A 20,885-nucleotide genomic window follows, 5' to 3' on the forward strand; every position below is an offset into this window, starting at 1 on the left:
GTTGTCACTTTCGAGGACCACCACTTCACCCTTCCTCTCTCTACCGTGTCTTGACCTACTCCCTCTTTCCCTTATTTTTTTTTTTTTTTTTTTTTTGAAAACTATATTTAATGGTTAAAATCATTTATAAGATTTAAAAAATGATATTCATAATACTGTTTATATATAATATTTAATTAATTTTATGTATTAGATTTTCACCAAATGGAAAAATGATAGTTTCTGGAGGTGATGATAAAACAGTCAAATTATGGGATACTAATACAAAAGAATGTATTCATTCATTTCCTGAACAAGGAGGGTAAGTAGAAATCTTTTATGAAAATTTCATATTCAATTCATTTTGTAGAGTAGGAAAATATTATTATATTGCTAATAACCTTATATATATAATAAGATTTATATATATAAGTTCATAAGCAATATAATAATATATATATATATATATGTCTTAAAATTATAAATTTATTTAATGCAAGTGCATTCATAATAGCATTTTAAACATAATTTTACACAAATATATTAAAGTATTGATTTTGTTATTTGAAGATAAACTTTTTGGAATTCTTTGCTTTAGAACAGATCTGTTCACAAGTCAGTCATGATAGATTGATTTATCATATAGTCTTAAAACATGAAAAACATTTGTAATTTTTTTAGGAATATTAATTTCATATTTTCCAGTGAGAAAATTTTATAACTGTTACTACAGATTGATTGCATGCCACTTCACTCTGTGAGATAATATGTGAATGTTATTTGTTTCTGATTGCAGCACAGTGAAAAGCACTTAAACAGAATAAGGAACATAAGGAATTGCTATGCTCTTTGTATAGTGTTCATATCTGCTTATGTTGTTAATTTAGAATTTTTTTGTTGTCTCTTAACAATCCCAGTTTTATGAAAAATTCCTGTATCAAAAGTAAGCAAAATTTATTATATACATAATGAATGAAAAATAAAATACTCTTTTGTTATGGTGCAAAAGATAAATATTCAATTTAATGAATATCTTAATATCTTTACCAAAAAATTCAGTAAAGAGTTGCGTAACTTTCCCAGTAACATTTAAAACTGATTTGTGGCACCATCTGTTATATTTTATTATTAAAAACTTTTTATATTTTTAACTATTATAAAATGGCAAAAAGCTTAATATTGAGGGTAGGGATGGGTTTTATAAAAATTGTAAATGCTAATAATAATGAAAATGATCATTAAGTCCAACCCTAATTGAGATATGACACACAACTCTATCCCTCACCCCCTCTTTAACCACCAAAATTAAATAGCATTAATCCCCTTAACCTGTTCTGTATTATTCTGTGTAATTCTCGGAGTCATGACTTCTGACCTCAAGCATTTGACCCGAGATATCTCTTTACAGTATCAATTTGTTTTTGGAACTAGATGTCGTTAGTCATTATAATTTTTATATTTCAACTATATTCAAAGCACACTTAGCAGCTGTTAGATGTGTTGACTTTTCTAATGATTCACAATATTTATTAACAGGTTCAAGTGACAAGACAATTAAGGTTTGTATTATTTCAGTATAATTGCTTGTAAAAAGTAAATCTATAGATTATTGAATAACTTTTTAATCAAATTATATAAGTTCTAAAACTGTTCATTAATTTTGTAGGTTTGGCTAACTAATAGACAAAAATTTTTGTATTCTCTTTGTCATCATTGTAATTGGGTAAGATCTGCCAGGTAAGAAAAATATTAATTAGATAAATTTTTTAAAGAAAATTTTTTACTGGATCTTTATATTGATGATAATTATGGTTTGGATTTTTAGATAGTTTCAACCAAGAGAAAACCTAGACAAATAAGCTGTTAAAATCTTAATCCCTTAATCCTAAACAGCTAAACAGAATAACTAAAACCTCAAAAATTGCTAACAAAGAATAAATAAAGTTTAAATTGGTTTGCTATTTAGAAATGACCAATCCTTGCCAAATAATTTTATTTCAAATAAAAAGCACAAAATAAGTGTTTTCTAATATTAAAAAACAGTAAATTTATTTAAAAGAATAATAATTGAGAAACAACTGCATGAATAATAGCAGCAAGTCAATCCTGATTCTTCCTGCATGCTATTCTCCCAATTAAAACAAATTTGAATTCTTTTACTACTGGGAATAAGAATGAACCATTCCTCACCACTAAACCCTGAGAGGTAAAAACAATTTTGTTTTTAGGTACAAAGCAAGAAGAAATTTTTAAAGTTCAAATAGTTAACATTGTGTTTATAACAACATTGTTAACCATTGTTTTGACCATTATAAACAGTCAATTTAGTTAATCTTCTACATGCTTTTTATTTTTTTCTATTTTTTTTAATAATTCTTTTTGTATAATTAATAATTTTACTGTAAAGTAAGCTATTTATCTTAATTAACATACTAATCTATATATTCATTTAAAGGAAGTTTGGGACTGTAAGACTTAGAGTATATGGCTAGGGCCTAAAATTCAGGCATTAAATTAAAGCTCTTATACTGTAAAGGATGCCTTTTCTGTAAGAGAATCAACACATTGTAAATGACAAAAAATTATAATTTCACTAATATTTTCTATACTTCTGCAGTATCATCTTCAAGTGCAAGAAAAGAGTAAATACATTAAATATTCTTAACAAAAGAAAATAGAACAAATTTTAGTATTCCTAACAATTTTTTAAAATGTAGGATAAATGAATGTCCATACACATGCTCCATATCATTTAGTATTACCTAAAGCCCTCTTATAAAAGCCTATTACTGGAAAATACACATTTCATACAAAATAAATAAAACTTGACATCATAAATTTTCTGTGTCAATATTTTTCCTGCATCAGTTGTTTTCCCTCAAGTTCTGTCAAAAACAATAAATTGAGAATCCACTGTATTATTTTTTTTATAAGTCCTTAAAACCAATATCCGCCATTATCTTATCCAAATTATTTTCCATCTTTATTCAAAATAGTTTTGTCCCCAAACAATGGCTCTCTTCCAACAGCTGTACCTAAAAATGACAAAAACTCTTTCCATCCCACTTCCATTTCACCAGTCATGCTAAAAGTTTTAAAAATTTATTTGTACCATAGACTATACTCAACAATTTTTTCTAAATTAATACCAATTCGTCACTGTGGTCTACAGAATCATTCCATTACCATCAAACTTTTGGAAACTATATCAATAATCCTTTAGAATTTTGAAAGAAAGCAAGCTGTCTTCATAATTTATATAGATATTAGCCAAGTCTTCAATTCTGTAATTTTCATCTCCTTTGTTTAATTCTTAGCAATCACTTTGAAATTGATCNTAGATATAACAAACACAGAAATAAATAATACAAAATAAATTGTAGCTATATGTTGATTTCGCATGATATGTCCGAACATATAAGCTGAACAATAATGTGCGGGGAGTGAGTAATCAAGGGTTGTGTGGCGCTCAAACAAAAGACGAATCGACGCGATTTGAAAATCGTGTAACTCCGGGTTTGTGTAAGTCGAGTTATTACTGTATGGGATTTTTAAAAAATTTTTTGTGGCCTATGGGCATTAATAGGGTAAATTTACAGTCTGGAAATGCTTTCTGATCATTACTAATTTGGTAACAGTGAAGACATCTTTAGTAGTTGGTCAGTCACTATCTAACCCATCCCTCAATTGTGATACAGCCAGTTGAATCTGAGCATTTATGAACAGAACTATAGGATTTTTTTACAAATGCATTTCAATTTATTGTTCTTCATCAATCTGATGAATGAGAATAAAAGTCTCAAAATATACATTTTTTGTGTTAAATTATTATATGGTTAATTATAAATGAAGACAATTTTTTATGAATGTAATAAATAGATAGCAGTTTTAAAATTAATTTTTTTATTTATAGATTTATAGTTTTATATATATTAAAATTTTATGAAATATAGTTTTTCTTTGAACAAGAATTTTATGTAGAATTATTAAAATAATAATAATAATAACCTGTTATGGTTTATAATAGTAGTGAAAAAATTTTAATTATATTTATATTATAAGTCTTTAATTATTTGTGATTTTCTATTCAGGTATGTTAGTTGTGTAGCTTTTCATCAAAGTGGAACATGTATTGCAGCTTCTGGAGTGGAAGGATCTATAAAAATATGGGATTTGAGGATGAAAAAATTACTCCAAGTTTATAGAGGTAACTGTACAATTATTAAAATTTCATTCTCATAAAAAAATGCTACAATTATGAAGTTAATTAAAATTTAATTTAATAAAATTAATTTTTCTATATTACAAAAAAAAATTATTGTAAAATTAATGATATACAGATATCTCTTGAATTATAATAGTATACCATAATTCAAGAGATAATTAAATATATAGAATTATATTATATTTAAATATTTAATTATAATAGTATATGAATAGTATATCACTTCAGTTACAAATTTCACACAATAATATTATTATTTTTTATTTTTTCACACACATGTACACAATCCATGCATCACATACATATAGCATAGGTATCATTTTATGACATTATATAATTAGCATATTTGAATATAGCAGATACAAAATATATAATTAGATTAAATGCAGGTATTAAATTGAGACAAAAAAGTGTTAGATAAAATTATAAAATGCATTCTAAAGTTAACAAATAGTAATTTGAAGTGGTTTTTCAAGTGATTCTGATATTCAATATTACTTTAAGTATTATATACAGTATATATTTTTGTACAGTAATTTATGATAAATATTTGAAGATACTTAAGTCTAAAAATATTATGAAGAATGCTTCATAATATTTTTAGACTTAAGTATTTTCAAATATTTATCATAAATTACTGCACTATCATTAGACAGTTTTCATTCCATATACTATGTATTGCATCAAAGTTAGGACAACTAAAAAGTAAGTGTGTGGCAGTTTATATGCTTCCTTGACAAAACTGACACACTGGATTATTACTAACATTAAATCTATGAAGATATTCTAAAAAAACACCATATCCTGAAAGAAACTATGTGGTTAAAAAATCTGTAGTAAACATTGTATTTTCCATTTGTGTATATACATTGGTGGACAAAATTTAAGGACAAAGAAGAAATGGGCATGTATATGAAAAACTACATATAGTTGTAGACCAAGAAGAAAACAATAGTATTGACAGCATGTTCAACATGATTTAATATAATAATTATGTTCAAAGGAAGTATGCAGGATGTCAAAAGAGGGTGTTTGTAAAAGGTGCATGTTGTCCGAAGACATGGTTGTACAAAAAATGCACAATACTTACTACAAACAATCGTGAGTGTCATTTCAGTAAGGAATATGACCACCATGAAGTGCAATGCAACTTTGTACACAACATGGCATACTTAGAACAACATGATCCAGGAGCTGTTGAGGCAAGTTGTTCCATTCCTTATTCACTGTATGGATGGTCTCCTTGTTTGTCAGTGGATATTTTTGACCAGCAATATGTCTCCCCAAGGCATCCCATACATTTTCAAATGGATTCAGGTCAGGAAAAATGGGCTGGCCAGACTATGCGATGAATATCCTCACTGTCAAGAAACTCCTTCTACAGCTTGTGTGCAATGACAAGGTCAATCACATACTGATCCATATGGCCGTTGACCATGATGTCTGCTCACACCATGATAGTGTAAGTTGGATATTGATCCCTTTCCTGAATATTTTTGGGACATTAAGCACTGCTAACCTCGTGCCATATCAATTCCGTCTAGAATCAGATGATAGACTGAATCTACTCTCATCTGAGAAGAGCATGGTAGCCCAATCGTCATTAGTCCAATTGCGATGCAAACAGCACCATTGCAAATGGGTGCTTCGGTGAACTCTTGAGAGTGGGACACAAACAACAGGTCTTTGGGCATATAGTACTTTCTTTTGCAAACGTCTTGCAACAGTTTTACGGAATATCTTAGTTCCTGAACAATTCTCTCTGAAATATAGAACAATAATTACTTAACTAATAACTAGAACTTTGTATTAAAACATTATAGTGAAATAGTGCAAATCCAGCTCCAACATCAGTCAGAGTTTTACTACCATCTGTATAACAGATGGACTCTGAATTGTTAATATATCTTTAAAATCTACTACATGAATTAGTTCCAATGATGGATGAAAGCAAACATTATCCTTTATGCTCTCAACTTCCTCAATACAGTCGAACCCCCATAACACAGTAGATATGTTCCATTTTATAAGTATTTCACGTTGTAGGAATCCTTAAATATATTAGCCAATCACAGCCTGGCACATGTGCAGTTTATGGACTACGGCTGTTTGAAAGATTTTCTTTCATAAAATTAATCGGTTCTAGACTAATTTGACTCAACGTTTCCAAAACACATAGAATTTTTTGGGAATAATCCATATAAACTATGCTATAAACAAAAAATTGTAGGATTACTTATCGAGTGTGCACCGTTCGACAATGCCATTGCTTAAGCTTGTTTTTGTCGCAGAGCAGCACACCAAACGGCAGACACGTTTTCTGATAAGTCATTTTTCTGTGAAAAATTCGTTGAACTTTGGAGACATCATTAATAGAAATAATTTTTATGGCCGTTGAATAAGAAATGTTTTTTTCACAAGAAATTATAAAATTACAGTACTGTATTAGACTTACAGTACCTATTAGGTAACCAAAAAAGTTTTGTCGTTTTTTGTGAAACTACAAAGTTTAGAGAATGTTACATGCAATACACAATAGATGGCACTAAAATTCCAGCAATATGTTAATCAAGATTTAATGCTGACTCATCTTAAGCTTTCCACTTCTCTTTATATATCTCTTAATATTATAAAAATTGACCTGAAGATGAGTACTCCAAACTCTATAATTCGTCCTTGTATGTTGTATGAGTTTAAACTTGGAACAAATGCTGTGCAAATGGCTCAAAAAATATGCCAGGCTTTTGGACAAGGTTCTGTCAGCACTCATACCACCCAAAGGTGGTTTAGAAAATTTTCTTCCAGCAATGAGCAACGAGAATGGCAGCCATATGTCATTAATGATGATGAATTACAGGCTGCAATCGAAGAAGATTCTGCTCAAACTTGTCAGATGTTAGCACAAAGGTTCTTCGTATGTGATGAAACTGTCCATTTACATTTGCATAGTCTTGGGAAAGTTTACAAGCTCATCAATTGACACTTGCCAATATTGTGTGTATGGTGGACTGCAAATGGAATTGTTCACTATGAACTTATACTGTCTGGCCAGACTATTACTGCTAACGTCTACAGTGACCAACTTCGTCGAGTTCACCAATCACTTTTGAAAAAACAGTCAGCTTTAGTGAGCTGTAAAGGCGTTCTTTTCCTACACGATAATGCTATAGGCCTCATGTCGCGTGTGTGACCTCTGACACAATTCAGACCCTTGGATGGGAATCTCTTTTCCACCCTTCTTATTCCCCTGACATTAGCCCTTCTGACTATCACCTATTTTTAAGCCTAGATAATCATCTGCGAAATCGACAGTTCAGAAATAGAGAGACTATGGAAACGGAGTTAGAGAAGTTTTTCAACTCTAAAGATCGTGTGACTTTTATAAAAATGGAATTTATAAGCTTGTTTTCCATTGGGAAAATGTTATTGAATGTGAGGGTGGTTATTCTGAAGAATAAATTGTGTTATTTCCTATACATTTTTATGTTTGTTTTCTTTCAACAAAAAATGACAGAACTTTTTTGGTTATCTGATAATTTATATACTGTACAGACGATAGTAAACTCAACTTACCAGCCTAAACTCTCCGTAGCTTGTAAGTAGTTCAGCTGCTCATCCACTATTGGTCCAGATTTGATCAATCCTGTCGTGACACGAATCGGCAATGACATTTTACCGCATTTTATGAGTCTCTTTATATGAACACGGTCGCAATTTTTCGCTGTGATATACAAATCCACATTATATGAACCCGTGTTATAGGGGGTCGACTGTACCATATTAGATAATTCATCTCTGTTTCTTAACTTCTCGGTGACCTACAGCACCTTGAGATGTTTTATAGGTGCAATTAATATTAATTGTACCTATAAAAAGAGTTAATATTATCTCAAGAAAATATCTGAGATAATATTAACTGCTTCATCTGAAACAGTTCTGTATCATCGTATCATTCTTAAAAGTATCCTTCACTGAGTTTTCTTAAAGAATTACAGTAACAGTTTTTATTTATTGCTTGTCCCCAAATTTCAGCACCATATAAAATCATTGGTTGAACTGCCTTCAAGTAAATATCAAGGAGTATCTCATAAGTTGATTTCCATGTCACTTCAGAGCATCTGGTTAAGGCCAATAGTATTCATTTGGCTTTTCTAGCTATATACATAATATGTGCATACCACTTTAGACTTCTATCTACATATATACCCAGTAATTTGATGATGTTAATAAGCTCAATCACACTTCCATTATAGATTATCTTACCATTAAATCTATTAATTTTACACATATGCAAAAACATAGCTTTAGTTTTCTGTATGTTAATCTCCAATTTATGTTCAACTTGCCACTTATACACCATATTCGGTAGGTACATCATTTGCATTTTTGATTATTGTATTAAAAATCTTGCCCTTAATAAGAAATATTGCATCATCAGCATAAGCCAAAACATTAATGCCATGAGCTATAGTTTCCTTAATTGAGTATGTTAAACACTATATTCCAACAAAGAGGATCCAGAACAGATCCTTGAGGACATCCGCTGTTTGTCTTTTTGGTGAACATTGCATTACCTAAACAGAACTTCAGGGTTCTATTTTGAAAGTAGTTTTCAATTGTATAAAAATATATAAATATATACACAGGTACAGTACATATCCATACACAATAAAAAATAATAAATAGAAATTATTTAATTTTTAATGAACTTTAATTTTTATAGTTTATAAACAAATTTACATAGAGAAATGTATGCATAGGTAATAAATTGAAATAACATGAAAAGACAACTATTGTTTAATTGTTTTCATTATTATTTTTTTTATTTACGCCCTGTGGGCACTAAGCGGTTTTTCTCTGCATCTGTCATGGGTTTGGCTGAATTTGCATTGAGGCATCCATACGGTGAGGAGAGTTAGAGATCAACATATCCAGACAGAGCACCCCTAAAAAATTCCTAAGGTTTCTGACCCAAACTTGAACCTATAATTTATATTTTTGGTTTTGTAAAAGAAAGATCATTTGAAGAAAATGCATATGTTTAATTATTTTAAAAAATGTGAATTAATTGGTAATATTTGAATGTCATTTTATGTGTAAATAAGCAATGACAGTTTTTTCTGATTTTGTTAATTGGTTACTAATTGTACCTATAAAAAGAATTGTGAGATTATATCAAAACAATATGATCTCCAAATTATCATTTCTTGATATTAATTTATCATTTTATTATGATATTAACACTAATTGGGAATGACAGATTTCATATTTATAATTTTTAATTAATAAATGAAATTAATATTGTAGAATTTTTAAATTTAATTAATATAAAATTAAATAGAGAATAGTCTGTTATTAAAATATGATTTAATATCAGTTTTAATTTACAATAATATTGTATTTATATTCATATATCTTTGAATATTTGAATGCCTGAGAGTAATACCATATGTTTCATTAATGGGAACTGTTTGATAGTTTTTGTGCACTAAATATATAATTGATCATCACATAATTCATCACATAATTAATTGTTCTAAGATCAATTATACTTCTGTAGATGTTAGATTTCTCTTAAAAATTGCTTTTTTAATAATTAGAATGTAATAAAATACTAATTAATATTTTTAGTTATTTTAATTATTATTATTTTTTTAATTATAATTTAATTGAAATTTCAGTTCACGATGGTCCTGTAAATAGTTTTTCATTCCATCCATCTGGAAATCATATTATTACTGGATCTTCAGATACTACAATGAAAATCTTTGATCTCTTAGAAGGAAGATTAATTTATACATTGCATGGCCATCAGGTAATATTAAATTTAATTCATCATAAAATTTTTATTTATGTAAATGCCTTTTGTATATCCTGAAATGTTACCATGACAGATTTGGTTGCATTTTGACTGTTAAGTATCTCTCTAGATCAGGGGTCACCAAAGTGGTCGATATCGATCCCCACGGGTCGATGTAACATTATTGGGGGGGGTCGATGCAGCTAAGGAGTTGATTGGGGGTATATGGAAAAATTGAAACTAAAAATCACAAATTTAACTATGCATATTATTGTTTCAATGAATTTAATAGTACAGCTACCTGTCAACATATAAAATGGCTACGGATCAAGTTGCACAGGACAGACAGANTTCCTAGAAGTTTTATACCTGCGAGGTATAATTCGGGTTTGTCTGGTACATCGATAATAAAGAGCAGGTGTCCGTTGATTAAACGTGATTTGAATAAGGTCGAGAGATTCGAATTAACTCTTCCAAAAAAAAAAAAAAAAAAGAAAAGAAAATTTGTCTGGTCGACGTTTGCGGGACTTCTACAAGTAAGTTTTGAGGATGGTCAGGGTTCCTGGAATGAAGCAATTAGAACAAAAGATTTTTCATTACTACTATATCTCAAGGGGGTAGACCGACTTAACTGTTGTAAACCAATTATAAGATTTTGTATATAACTACGAAACTTGAAGAGGTCAAGACAAAGGTTTATAGAAGGTAAGCAAATTTTATTTGATAAAAATTCTGGCATAGAAAGCTAAATAATCGTTTTTTTTTTTTTTTTTTAAGCGAATTTTGTTCGCTGGAATCAGACTCCAGCGCAGGTGTTGAATCCCACTTCGGTCGAGGACGGTAATGGGCTAGCCTTGTTTTTCTTAGATCCAATAAACTATGCACTGTGGTTTTTGGTTGTGTATCTATTTGTTAAAAGAAAAAAATAAGTATATGCCTAAAGCAGCAATGCCTCATTTATTGGATTTAATATCTAAAAAAGCTAGGATTGATGAAGCAGTGGCAAGCTAAACNTTATTGTTTCAATGAATTTAATAGTACAGCTACCTGTCAACATATAAAATGGCTACGGATCAAGTTGCACAGGACAGACAGAAATTGCCAAGTCCATGCTCCAGTTCTTACTTACATAGCACGTCATGCATTCATAGCATTCATAAGCTTGTATTCTCAGTACACTGACTAGCAATTCTATAGTCGTTTTTAGACGCTGTTCATTTAATTTTAGTATTCCATGTAAATTCTGTAAAGTGAATAAAAGTAACTACTACAAGTTTCTAACCAAGTTTCGGTTGCTATTGCTTCACTAGTGACCCAACCACTGCTCACTAGCTGCCCCTTAATGCCCGCTTAATTTACAAAATTATGCTCTTAAAAAACCATTTTTTAAAATTTTTAATTTTAAATATTCATGTTGGAGAGAAAGCAAATCCGAAAAAAAAAAAAAAAAAAAAAATTAGACCGGTCGACGTTTGCGGGACTTCTACAAGTAAGTTTCGAGGAAGGTCGGGGTTCCTGGAATAAAGCAATTAGGACAAAAGATTTTTCATTACTACTATATCTCAAGGGGGTAGACCGACTTAACTGTTGTAAACCAATTAGAAGATTTTGTATAATTTCTATTTCTATAAACCTTTGTCTTGACCACTTTAAGTTTCGAACTTGAAGAGGTCAAGACAAAGGTTTATAGAAGGTAAGCAAATTTTATTCGATAAAAATACTGGCATAGAAAGCAAAATAATCGTTTTTTTTTTTTTTCGAAACGAATTTTGTTCGCTGAATCAGACTCCAGAGCGGGCGTTGAGTCCCACTTCGGTCGAGGACGGTAACGGGCTAGTTTTTCTTAGATCCAATAAACTACGCACTGCGGTTTTTGGTTGTGTATCTATCTGTTAAAAAAAAAATAATAATTATACGCCTGTCGGGATAAAATCGTCTGGACGTACGATTCCCGCGCTTTTCCTGTTTTTGAACGATCAACGGCGGTCGTCATGGAAACGCGGATCAGGCTATGTCAGTAGTTTTGGAACTCGATCGCGGATTGACTAGGAAACATTGTACGGCCAGCGGACGTCCGATAGCGCTACTAAGCGCTGATTGAGACTTACATTCGTTTCAATCCGATATAAAAAGATTGAATTTAGGCGGAAATTTCAGTTCGCCTAAGAGATATCCGGGGAAGCTAAACTCGATTAGAAAATTGTAGTTACTTTTTTCGCCTTGATATGATGTAACTTCATTTCTTTTATTATTTATAGAATCTTAATTCTGCAATGGCAGCTTCAGTTTCTAAAAAAAAGTGTCGACAATATTCATTGGATTATTTAAAGTTTGGATTTATTCCTTCTCCAACAAATGAAACGATACCTATGTGTCTTCTTTGTGAGAAAACTTTTATAAATGATGCGATGAAACCAGCTAAAATGAAAGACCATCTTGAGAGAGTTCATTCTGATAAAAAGGATAAAGATCTTGATTTTTTTAAAACACTTAAAAGAAAATTTGCAACACGACTAAATATAAAAAGTTTTATGAAGCTGTCTGCTTCTTCTATAATTGATATTGAAGGAGGCTTAATCGCTTCATACAAGATTTCACTCAATATAGCAAAAAAGGGAAAACCACACACAACTGCAGAAGATATAGTTGTACCTGCAATTAAAGATGTCATTGAAAATGTAATGAAAAAAGACTCCATTGATGTTTTAAAGTGCTTACCATTAAGTGTGAATTCAGTAAAATGGTGTATTGACGAAATGGCCGAAAGTGTAGTAGTTTCAGAGCTCAAAAATTGCAAATTTTCTATTCAACTTGATGAGTCTGTTTTTTGTGTTTCTTCTCTTCTTATGGCTTATGTCAGATATTTTAGTAAATGTCAAATCATTGATGAATTTTTATTTGCTAAATATCTTGAATGTGATGGAAAAGGTCTGACAATATATCGGAATTTAGAAGAATATTTGAACAAATATGACATTCCAATTAACAATATAATAGCAGTAGCCACAAATGGCGCACCTGCTATGGTAGGCTGTTACCGAGGTTTTGCAACTTTTCTTAAAGAAAAAGTCCCTGGAATAAGTACTGTTCATTGTGTGTTGCATAGAAACCACCTTGTAGCAAAATATCTCACTCCAGATTTGCATAACGCTTTACAGTTCTGTATTAAATCTATTAATCAAATTAGAGCCCACCCTCTTAAATCGAGATTGTTTTCCAAACTTTGTGAGAAAAATGACGAATTAACAAACCAGTTACTTTTACACACCGAAGTCAGATGGTTGTCTAGAGGTGTATGTTTACAAAGACTCGTTGAGTTATTTGATTCTACGATAGAATTTCTTACCAAAATAAATTCTGTTCTGAGTGATGAACTACAAAAACATAAGAACCACATTTTTTACGTAGCGGACTTATTTGTAAAATTCAATGAGTTTCAAACAAGGCTCCAAGGTGAAGATGTCACAATTATTCAAGCTTGGACAATTCTTTTAGGCTTTCAAGTTAAATTAAACTTGTTTAAATTTTCATTGTTATGTAAAGATTTTCAGTACTTTCCAAATCTAAGAAAATTGCAAATAATAGATGAAGACTTGGAAATATATACAAATCATCCTCAAAAATTGAGCAATGATTTTAAAGTGCGTTTTGAAGATTTAGAAAATATTGATATCCCGGAATGGATTATGGCGCCATTTTCCACTCAGATTGAAAATGTCAACATCAACCTGCAAGATGAACTTATAGAATTATTAGAAGACCTTGAAGCAAAATCGCTTTTCAAAAATTTAACTTTAAGCAATTTCTGGACGAATGTAAACATAACAAAAAAATACACCAAACTTTGTGATATTGTAAATCCTCTGTTGTTGGCATTTCCAAGTTCATATATGGTCAAAGCTGATTTTAGCCATGTTAATTCCATCTTAACCAAACAGAGAAATAAGTTAAATGTGTGAACTTTGAGGCAATTTAAGACTAAAGCTAACAAATTTTGACCCAAATATTGCTAATCTTGTGAAGGAACATCAAGCTCACCCGTCTCACTGATTGTGAGTTACAAATAAATGTAAAGTATGTAAAATTAAAGGAAATGCATAGTAAAATCGTTTCTCTTTCTTTTGTGTTTTTTTTTTTTTCTTTTTGCTCATACACTTGCACTTGTAATAAAACTTAACTGTGGGGGTCAATGTGAGGTTTTGGAAAGTTGTTGGGGGTCGACGGTTAAAAAAGTTTGGCGACCCCTGCTTTGGTCAATGATTTCAACCAGTGTGCCATGAAAATTTTTGAAGGTTATTAAATAAATTATTTTTGAAAGAAGCCTAAAGAACAATAAGTGTACATGTAAAAATTAAAATTTTTCTAAATTGATTATACAAGTTTTTCACTGTTATAATAAATAAATGTATACATAATATAGTAAAAAATAGATATTCATAAGCAAAATTATAAGATGTCATCATATTTTATCTTTGTCCACGAAGTACATCTTCTAAGAACAATTTTAAGTAATCTTTGTACAGATTAACTCCACAATTAAAATTTTACTTTTGTACTAGTCAGTGTCTCAACCAGTAAGAATTGTTAAATAACCTGATAAAAATGTCATCTTTTACATATGATAAATGTTCAGATGCAAGCCAAACTATATACACCCCATGAATAGCATGACACAAATATGACAAGGAGGCAGAGTGATGATGATTTGGTCACATGAGATAATGTTCATGCAAGTTCTCTATATGAGATGAAACTTGGACAGTTGAGTGATGAATCAATGCTTGCATTGTGTTTTCTCATCAAAAAATGACATAGTTACACTTTTGTGAAACCATATCATTCTTTTTATGATCCTTGTATGAAAATATGGTTCACTTCACGCCAGCATTTAGAAATTAAATATAGGACACTTCTGTGTTGCAGCATTATTGACAGCGATTGCTATTGATCATTATTGATCGCTGTCAATAATGTCGCAGCACGGAAGTGTCCTATATTTAATTTATGATCCTTGTATATGCATCGTTAAAACATGTTTTAATTGATTATTATAATTAGTTATTAATAATTAATTTCAATGCATTAGATTGCATTTTGAGGTTAATAATTTAGATTTAATTTTAAATAAAATTTTAGGATGCTGTGAATGCAGTTGCTTTTTCACATTCTGGAGAGTTCTTTGCTTCTGGAGGAAATGATAATGAGGTGAGTTTTTTAGTCTCATTTAACAACATTCATGGAATTTTATTACGAAGATCATTCTAAAAGTAAAGAATGTTTGTTTCTCTAGATATTTTTGTTTAAGATAATGAAACAAAATTTATTTTACAACACATGTGATACCTTAGCTATTTTTCTATGTAGTCGCCATACAAATTTAAAAATTTGTCATAGCATATTACCAGTTTTTCTATGTCTTCTGCACACTCAGTTACCACCAAGTTCTTGAACCAGTCATTAATGGCCTCTTTCAGTTTGTTGTCACTTCCGTAGTGATTCCTGTCCAAAAAAATCTTTCAATTTTGGGAAAAGATGGTAATCACTTAGAGCAAAGTCCGGGCTATAAAGAGGATGTTCAAAAACTTCCCACTTAAACTGCTGAAGCAAGTTCTTTGTCAATGCAGCAGTATGCGGACATGCATTATCCTGAAGAAGCACAATGCCTCTGGATAACAATTCCTGCCATTTGTTTCAAACTGAAGCTTCATTCCTCACATTACCATAAACCTCTGTTATCTGTCTGTAAATTTTGATAGGGCGGATTTTTTTACATTCAGAAAGCGTATTACACTACGAACCTCACACTTGATGAGATTTTTAATTTTGTCACACATTGCAAAGTCACAATATAAACAGTAAACAATCATTGCGGCTCTCTGTTAACATCAGACTGGCATGGAAAATGGGAAGGTCCATGGCGCAGCAGTGGGGGTGGGGGAGAACTGCATGGCTCGTTAGATCAAAATGTTCTTTTCTTTTATAATAACCCTCGTACTGATATTGTGAAATCAATACAGTGATAAACTTGTATTAATTTCATAATGTAACATTCAAATTAGCATATTTATTTTATGAGTTTGTGTATAGAACAGTTTTATTTATCTATTTTAAAAACAGTTTTAAATATTTAATTTAACACAAATTTTGTTACAGATTTTAAAAGAAAATTAGTTAAATAGAACTGTTTAATTTTTTGTTAATTATTTTAATTGTTAAGTGATAAATGATGATAATGGTGTATTTTGTTTCATTTGATAACTCGGCATTTATCATAATTATTTTTAGATTTAAGTGATTCTTTATTACATCCTTTTTGTGACATTTGAATGGATTTTTTATTGTTTTAATCAAAATTTCCTGGGTTAATCCCTGAATAAACTGTTGTACACGTCCGGTACTACATACTAAGTATCTAAGGTTCTCCAGATAAAAAGTGTGGATTCTTCGAGTATCTGGGCTTAAATACAGTAGAACCTCGAAAACTCGGCCTAATGTGGACCGAAGGGTGGCCGAGTTTGTGAAAATGCCGGGTTATCGGGAATGGGGTTAAAAAAAATAAGTACGAGTGTTTCCTCAGAAAATACTGTACTGTACTTGTATGTATTGTTTACTTGAGAATATAACAGAGAATAAACTGCCCAAATACCCTTAAACAAAGGAAAAGTACNACCTTTTAGATTACAGATTACTGAAAGTTAAAACCATAAAATTCCTTTGCATATTTAACTTGTTATCCATTAAATTACAAATGTTTGTAAGGTTTGAACCTTGAAAACTCCTTTACATATTCGACTTCATATTATCTAAAAAAATTTAAAAAAAAATTTTTATATTTAACTTCCTGTTATCTAAAGATTTTACATTAATTATCTTGCATACATCTATTTTGATAACAATACTACAAATTACGTCAGTACCTACCAGTGGCGTGCCGTGACATTTGATGATAGGGAAGCTGTGTTTCTGTAAGAAACCGACTTCCAGGGGCAATCAGTTAATTGCACGTCAGTGATGGTCTAGGGTCCATTCGTATTCATTTGTTCAATAAGCCAGTAAAAACTGTAGACTTCTCTAAATGTATTTTTAATATCACAATTACATTCTGAATTGTTAGCCACGATATAAGGGTTACAATTAATTAAAAATAAAATAATAAAAACTTACTTGGTGAAATAAAATGTGTGGTGGATGTACTGTACATACCTGGTACAAAATATTCTTCAATTGTATGAATATACTTTTAAATAAATTTTAATTAAATATAGCTTTGTAAAGAAACGTACATTAAAATAACATAAAATATTCTTTACTTTTTAAATCTTAAAGCAATGCACTTAGTCAAATAGCTCCCTACGATAGGCTAATGGATGGAATCAGAGTAGGTTGCAGTGCATGCATACACACAGACTGCCAAATCCCCAGGGTGCCGATACTGGCCAATGTCAAATACCTCTTTTGTCGCATCACTAGTATACCTCAAAGGACACGACAGGGTTGTTGTAAATTTTAAACGTTTCTCACCATAGCTGTAAAAATCTAAATACATTAAACATAATAGATTGCCCATTGTTTGTTTTTTAACTAATTCATTTTAGGATCAGGTGTCCACAGAAATTTCCAAAGTTTACTTTTTAATCACTCATTGAACTGGAAAAATTTCTGTCTTTATTACATTAATAATACGAAGAAATCAGTCTCCACTGTACTCGGCTAGAGATGGTTTGGTTAAGCTTTTAAGTAAAATTTCGGCTCTTTCATCAGAATTTTGTTTATGTCCCCAACTCCCTAATCACTTAATTATTTAACTACTTCTTAAGTAGAAATAAGTCGAAACCGGTTACTTCGTACTTGAATATTTGTAGTCTTGGGAAAGAATTGGAAAGACAAATTTTTATGACAACGGATACATAAATTGTAAATTTAAGGAAAATAAATTCTAGAGATTTTCTGTACCTTGTGTGTCTCATTCATTAAATTTAATTGTAAATGACGCTGTCGAACTAACGGTTAATTTTTTAACATTATACAAGAATTGTGCACGTTTTTTCTGCATCCCCTTATAGATGGGACATACAAAATTGTAATATCACTAGTTTAACATCGAAATCTGTAAGTAATACAAGATGGGAGAGCAGAATAAAAGCAGAATAAATATATCAAATATTTTAATGGATTTTTTTAAACTCCTGTCAACTATACAGAACTATCATAAAAACATACCAGTAAACTCCTATCGGTTGGGTTAAGTTATAAATCTACTCACAATTCACATAGTGGGGCAAGGGCGGCCAAATATCAAGTACACAGGCGGCTAACAGCCCAGAACTGGTCCTGGATAGAATCATTGGAAGCATTATATGATATTTTGGTGTGTAGCTTCCACCAGCTAAACCACATGAGGTTGGTGCTCTGTAAAGCACATGTGCAAATGCGTATAATCTGGCTGCTTGGAAGCTGTCCCGTATTCAACAATACAGCGCTTCCGTTCCATCATTGATATTTGAATATACAATAGCAATCTTATCGTTTTTTTCACATGTAGCATAGAAATTCATAATAAGATACATAATGCAGTTATAATAAAATATTAATTTTAATTAACTCAAAGTATGTTAAAATATGAAAATAATTGCACAATATGTCTTTATATTTTAGAAAATACAAGGAAAGCTTCCAAGGATGGCACACCACTATAGGGATTTATCATGCCCATGTCAACAATCCTAATGAAAATTTGCCATTTTTTTCTATTAATTTGTATGCTTTTCTAAGTGCCAAATATGTGGTCTACTACTCCCATCTACCTGTTATATTGATTGAGGCTGATGGATAAGCACCTTTTCTTTCTGTCCCTTATCTCACTTAGAAACTGATCCAAGAGGCTTAAAACAATCAATTTATTCAGATTATTATTTCAGCAACCATATAGAGCTGTTTTCCCCAAACTTATCACAATGACTTCTGTGTGACCACAGGGTCAGCACCACTTTGATGCCACGTCAGGACTGATACTACTGTGTCTTAACGGACACAGAAATTGTGATGGCTGTTAAGATCATTTTTGTGTGAGCGATTGCATGTGTGGGAGCTCAGACTTGGGATGGAGAAGGGTTGAGAGACAGCCAGTGGAAGAAGTGCACTCAACTACAAACTTAACATTAAACAATACCCATTTATTTATGAACATAACCACGAAATTACCAACATACCAGCATATAATTCAATTCAAAAAAACGAACGTTTTCTACCGTCTTCAACGGTCATCATCAGGTTCGAATCCAATATGCTGGTATGTTGGTAGTTTCGTGGTTATGTTCTTAATTCTCACACCAGTATGATGAATGATTGTTTAGATATGGCTATGCCCATTTATTTACATAAGCAGTTTACATTTCTGTACATAAGTTATATAAGCATCTTATCTAGATGCTAATTTTATAAGGATCTCTACAAGACAGCTATTATCATTAATATTGCAGATCTCTGACCACAAGAGAGAGTGTTCACAATAGTTTGCAAGTTGATAAATACCTTAGTTAAATCGAGGTTGGTTCTTTTGTTACAGGCTTGACAGATTTATGAACTTCTGGTCCACAAGATTGTTTGTTAGAATCTTCAATGAGTCAAAAAAGTGTGAAAGTCTCTTGGTGTCTTGAGACAAGTAGATAGTGGGAAGTGGCTTAAGCAGTATCCAAATAGATTGGGCAAGAACACTAGTCCAAAGATAGCGAACTATCAATGGTGATGAACAGCTATCATCATTTATCCCCTTTTTTTTATTAGGGGATCCTTCCAGTTTCTTCTCATGCCCTTATTTGGAAATGTCATAAGTCAGGACCAATGGTTGAATTTCGATCGTATGTTCCAGGTGACACATCAAATGTGTCACCTGAGAAAGGGAAGTGACTCGATTGAGAGATACAATTATATCCTTTTACAATTAATAATTGTGGGAAAAATTATAGCAAGTTTTAATAAATTTTGACAAAAATTTTGTTCAAAACTTTATTGTCAAGTTTGGTCTCTCACATCTGTATGTTATAACTCTCTTCCTATTCTTTTAACAAAACACATTTCAGACTTATATCGCCTCTCTTCAGTTGTTATATAGTTGTTACATAATAAAATTTGGTGAACAAATCAAATAGTAAATACACATTTGGTCTTTAAAATTCTTAAAAAACCTTATTAAATTCACAAGATTTATACCATAAGATGAGCACATGTTTAAAGTATGAGTAAACTACAGAGAGCTTTTATGAGTTTTTTAGGGCATACATTTAATAAGGTTTTTGAAGAACTTTAAAGATCAAATGTGTATATACTATTTGATTTGTTCACCAAATTTTATTATGTAACAACTATAAAACAACTGAAGGGGGACAATACAAGTCTGAAATGCATTTTGTTAAAAGAATAAAAAGAGAGTTATAATATACAGAAGTCATTGTGATAAGTTTTGAGAAAACAGCACTATAGTGCAACCTTGCTTAATGAGCACCTCTCATAACAAGTAAATTTCACTCATTATGATGAGCAAAACAAATTGTAAAAAAAATGACTTGCTTAATAAGTTTAACAAGCGACATTTCACATAACAAGTGATGAGGAGAGGGGAAGTCCTGGATTGTGCACATGCTACATCAGTCTGTGTTTAGCACTTGTTTCTCTAGCATCTTAGTGTCGCTTGTGATCACACATTTTTCAAACTTATGTTCAGAAATATTACATATAAACATCAACAACCATAACCTGTTATATAATAAACATGCCAAACAATATGCCAAGTTTTTCGGCTATGTAGAGACTATAATAAAATATTAGAAATTACTGTATTTTCGATTTTTTTTTTTTTTTTTTTTTTTTTTTTTTTTTTTTTTT

General features: G+C 30.9%; 1 protein-coding gene and 1 long non-coding RNA gene across 2 annotated transcripts in view; both read left to right on the forward strand.

The window, feature by feature from the left end:
• LOC111621317 (POC1 centriolar protein homolog A-like) overlaps nt 1-20,885 on the forward strand; it is a 54,025-nt gene that overhangs the window by 12,483 nt on the left and 20,657 nt on the right. Inside the window, exons 7-10 of the mRNA XM_023363403.1 lie at nt 194-301; nt 4,071-4,186; nt 9,886-10,019; nt 15,141-15,209. Coding sequence (XP_023219171.1) covers nt 194-301; nt 4,071-4,186; nt 9,886-10,019; nt 15,141-15,209 — 427 coding nt within the window. The remainder of the gene's footprint in view (nt 1-193; nt 302-4,070; nt 4,187-9,885; nt 10,020-15,140; nt 15,210-20,885) is intronic.
• LOC111621319 lies at nt 1,440-2,191 on the forward strand. Its single transcript, XR_002756051.1, has 3 exons — nt 1,440-1,538; nt 1,646-1,716; nt 1,805-2,191. It is a non-coding gene; the product is annotated as an uncharacterized LOC111621319 (long non-coding RNA).

This window comes from Centruroides sculpturatus, unplaced genomic scaffold, assembly GCF_000671375.1.
Source record: "Centruroides sculpturatus isolate CEXI.00-Female unplaced genomic scaffold, Cexi_2.0 scaffold98, whole genome shotgun sequence".
Lineage (NCBI taxonomy): Eukaryota > Metazoa > Arthropoda > Arachnida > Scorpiones > Buthidae > Centruroides > Centruroides sculpturatus.